The sequence below is a fragment of the Ranitomeya imitator genome, chromosome 3 (genome assembly GCF_032444005.1).
Source record: "Ranitomeya imitator isolate aRanImi1 chromosome 3, aRanImi1.pri, whole genome shotgun sequence".
Lineage (NCBI taxonomy): Eukaryota > Metazoa > Chordata > Amphibia > Anura > Dendrobatidae > Ranitomeya > Ranitomeya imitator.
Window position 1 is genome coordinate 342,326,630 of NC_091284.1, and position 2,479 is coordinate 342,329,108.

At 46.4% G+C, this 2,479-nt stretch overlaps 1 protein-coding gene across 1 annotated transcript; it reads right to left on the reverse strand.

The window, feature by feature from the left end:
* Positions 1–630: 630 nt before the first annotated feature.
* On the reverse strand, positions 631–1,964 carry LOC138672084 (uncharacterized). Its single transcript, XM_069760143.1, has one exon. It carries the CDS (start codon positions 1,890–1,892, stop codon positions 711–713), a length of 1,182 nt encoding a protein of 393 aa, XP_069616244.1. The 5' UTR covers positions 1,893–1,964; the 3' UTR covers positions 631–710.
* Between the last annotated feature and the right edge of the window lie 515 nt (positions 1,965–2,479).

Genomic DNA, 2,479 nt, shown 5'->3' on the forward strand with positions numbered 1-2,479 from the left:
CTTCCGGATCTGGGTACTGGAGCGCTGCACTCCAAATCTCTGGGCTAGGCCCCGACTGATCCTCCGCAGCACAGCCTGCTTATGGAGGACAGGATGTTCTTGGTGATTATGACACCCATAATCACGGGCATCTACCTCAGTTACTAGGTAACGCACTTCTGCGTCACCCCAAGGTGTTGCACGACGCCTGGCCGCCATTTTGCCGCCACTAGTTAAAAGCAAGGCCGCAGCACTGTCCTTTAACCCGCCCACAACGCATCAGCGCCGTAAACCACGCCCACGACGCATCAACGTCACCGCGGTTTTTAGAGGACGCTACTGCGTTCGCGAAGGAAGCGGCCTGTATTGTAATCTCCAGGTCACACCGAAGACGCTACTGCGTTCTAAATGTTACGCATTATCAATGCAGCGTCTCCGATTGCACTGGAAGACTGGAGTGTTGGTGGTTTAATGTATGGATATGTATAAATGTTTAGATAGGTATTTATATTTGTATGTCTGTGAGTATGTATGTGTATATGTAGGTATCTCTGTAGATTTCAATGTTGATGTATATGGATGTATCAGTATACATAGGAATACACGAATGTATATACGGGCCCTTACTGCAGAAAGAATGAGAAACAAAGCTTTTTCAAAGTAAAACACACAGTTTATTAGACAAATCAGTACAATAAGTAAAACAGTGTATAAATGTCAGTAGTAGCCCACTATAAGTTCTGATGCTGCCAAGTAACAGCACCAGGACCGTTAAAATATTGGCAGTAGTTGTCTCGGCAGGTCTTCGCATCGTGGGTGTTTCTGCCAGGTAACAATGGTTGAAGGCCTGCAATTGCGGGATCATTTGCGCGCCATTCACCGAGCTGCACTTCCCCATTTACTAGGCCCACAGAGTCCATGAAGCCAGGTGGACTGTACGCCAAAGCATCGCGACGGCGAAGGAAGTTGTGAAGCACACAACAAGCCAAAACAACGGAGTCTATCGATTCAAGCTTCATGTTAATAGGCGTGTGGAAAACTCTGAAGCGATTAGCCATGATACCGAATGCATTTTCTACAACCCGACGTGCCCTTGACAAGCTGTAATTGAAAATTCTTCTTTTCTCTGTTAGACTTTTTTGGGGGAACGGTTTGATAAGATTGGGATGAAGCGGGAAGGCCTCATCACCGACAAAAACAAAATTAAGGTTGCCTCTAGTCTCAGAGTTGGGAGGCAAGTGAAGTTCACAGTTGTTCAAACGCTCTCCAAAGAGTGTGTGCTCTAAAACGCCACCATCGGAAACCCTTCCGTTCATGCCAACATCTACATTTATAAATTCATAATTCGCGTTAACAAGGGCCATCAGGATGATGCTGAAATAGCCCTTATAATTAAAGAAGTAGGATCCGCTGTTCGGTGGTTGAGTGATCCGGACATGTTTCCCGTCCAAAGCCCCACCACAGTTTGGGAACTGCCAAAGCTGCTCAAAATCGGAGGCAATCTTTTTCCATTCCTCTTCCGTGTTGGGAAACTGCATGTAGCTACGTAGACTGTGGAAAATCGCATCACATGTCTCTGGAATTAGAACGCTGAGCAGGGTCCTTGAAATGGCTGAAGAAAAATGCAAGTCTTGTAGCGAGCGCCCGGTGGCCAGGAATCGCAGCGTGACTGCCAATCTTTCATCAGCCGGGATGGCAGCACGCATCACTGTATCCTTCCGTTGAATCAGTGGAGTAATTCTTTGCAGTAAATGTTTGAAGGATTCCTCAGACATCCGCAGATAGTTGCGGAAATCATGAGGATTCTTATCCTGAAGCTCTCTTACAAGTTGCATGTGGGACAAATCAGACCTCTTCTGCAGCCATTCTCTGGTCCACATGCGACGCTTTCGTTTGGAACGCCTCTCTTGCATCCGGGCCTCATCTTGCCGCCGAGCTTCCTCAACCAGCAATGCAGCAAACACAACAGCACACTGCGCATTGTTCATGATGCTGCACACTGAAGCACATAAAAGAAAAAGATGAGAAAGTTAATAAATAAAGAAAAAAAAAAAATAAAAAAAAAACTCCATTCCGTTACCATGCATGACAGACAACATGCTGTATGGGTGTGCAAGTACAAGACCCCCTAAAATAGCAGCCCGTGTAAAAGTATATGTACACAGATAGCAGCCAAGCCCTCACTCCATCCCTCCACAGCAATGATAGCAGGAAATTATTTTTAGGTGCCCTATAAAAATATTTAGGGGACAATGAAAACGCACTTGCGACCCCAAACAATACCTACCGTACACAATGTATAGTTGTCAGAAGAATCCTTGCAGAACAGATTATCGAAATGGAAGAGGAGTCGCAGGTCGGAGAACTCTACAACGATCTGCAATCCACCACGCGCTCAGGAACAAAGGACGGAAGGGCTATTATGTGTCGCCTCATAGGCATGGCCGCAAACCAATCAGAACGCAGTAGCGACCACGAATCGGAACAGAATGGGCGCGGA

What these genes read in the sequence shown, in the direction of transcription:
- LOC138672084 (XM_069760143.1), bottom strand. Translation starts at nt 1,892, where the DNA reads ATGCAAGAGAGGCGTTCCAAACGAAAGCGTCGCATGTGGACCAGAGAA.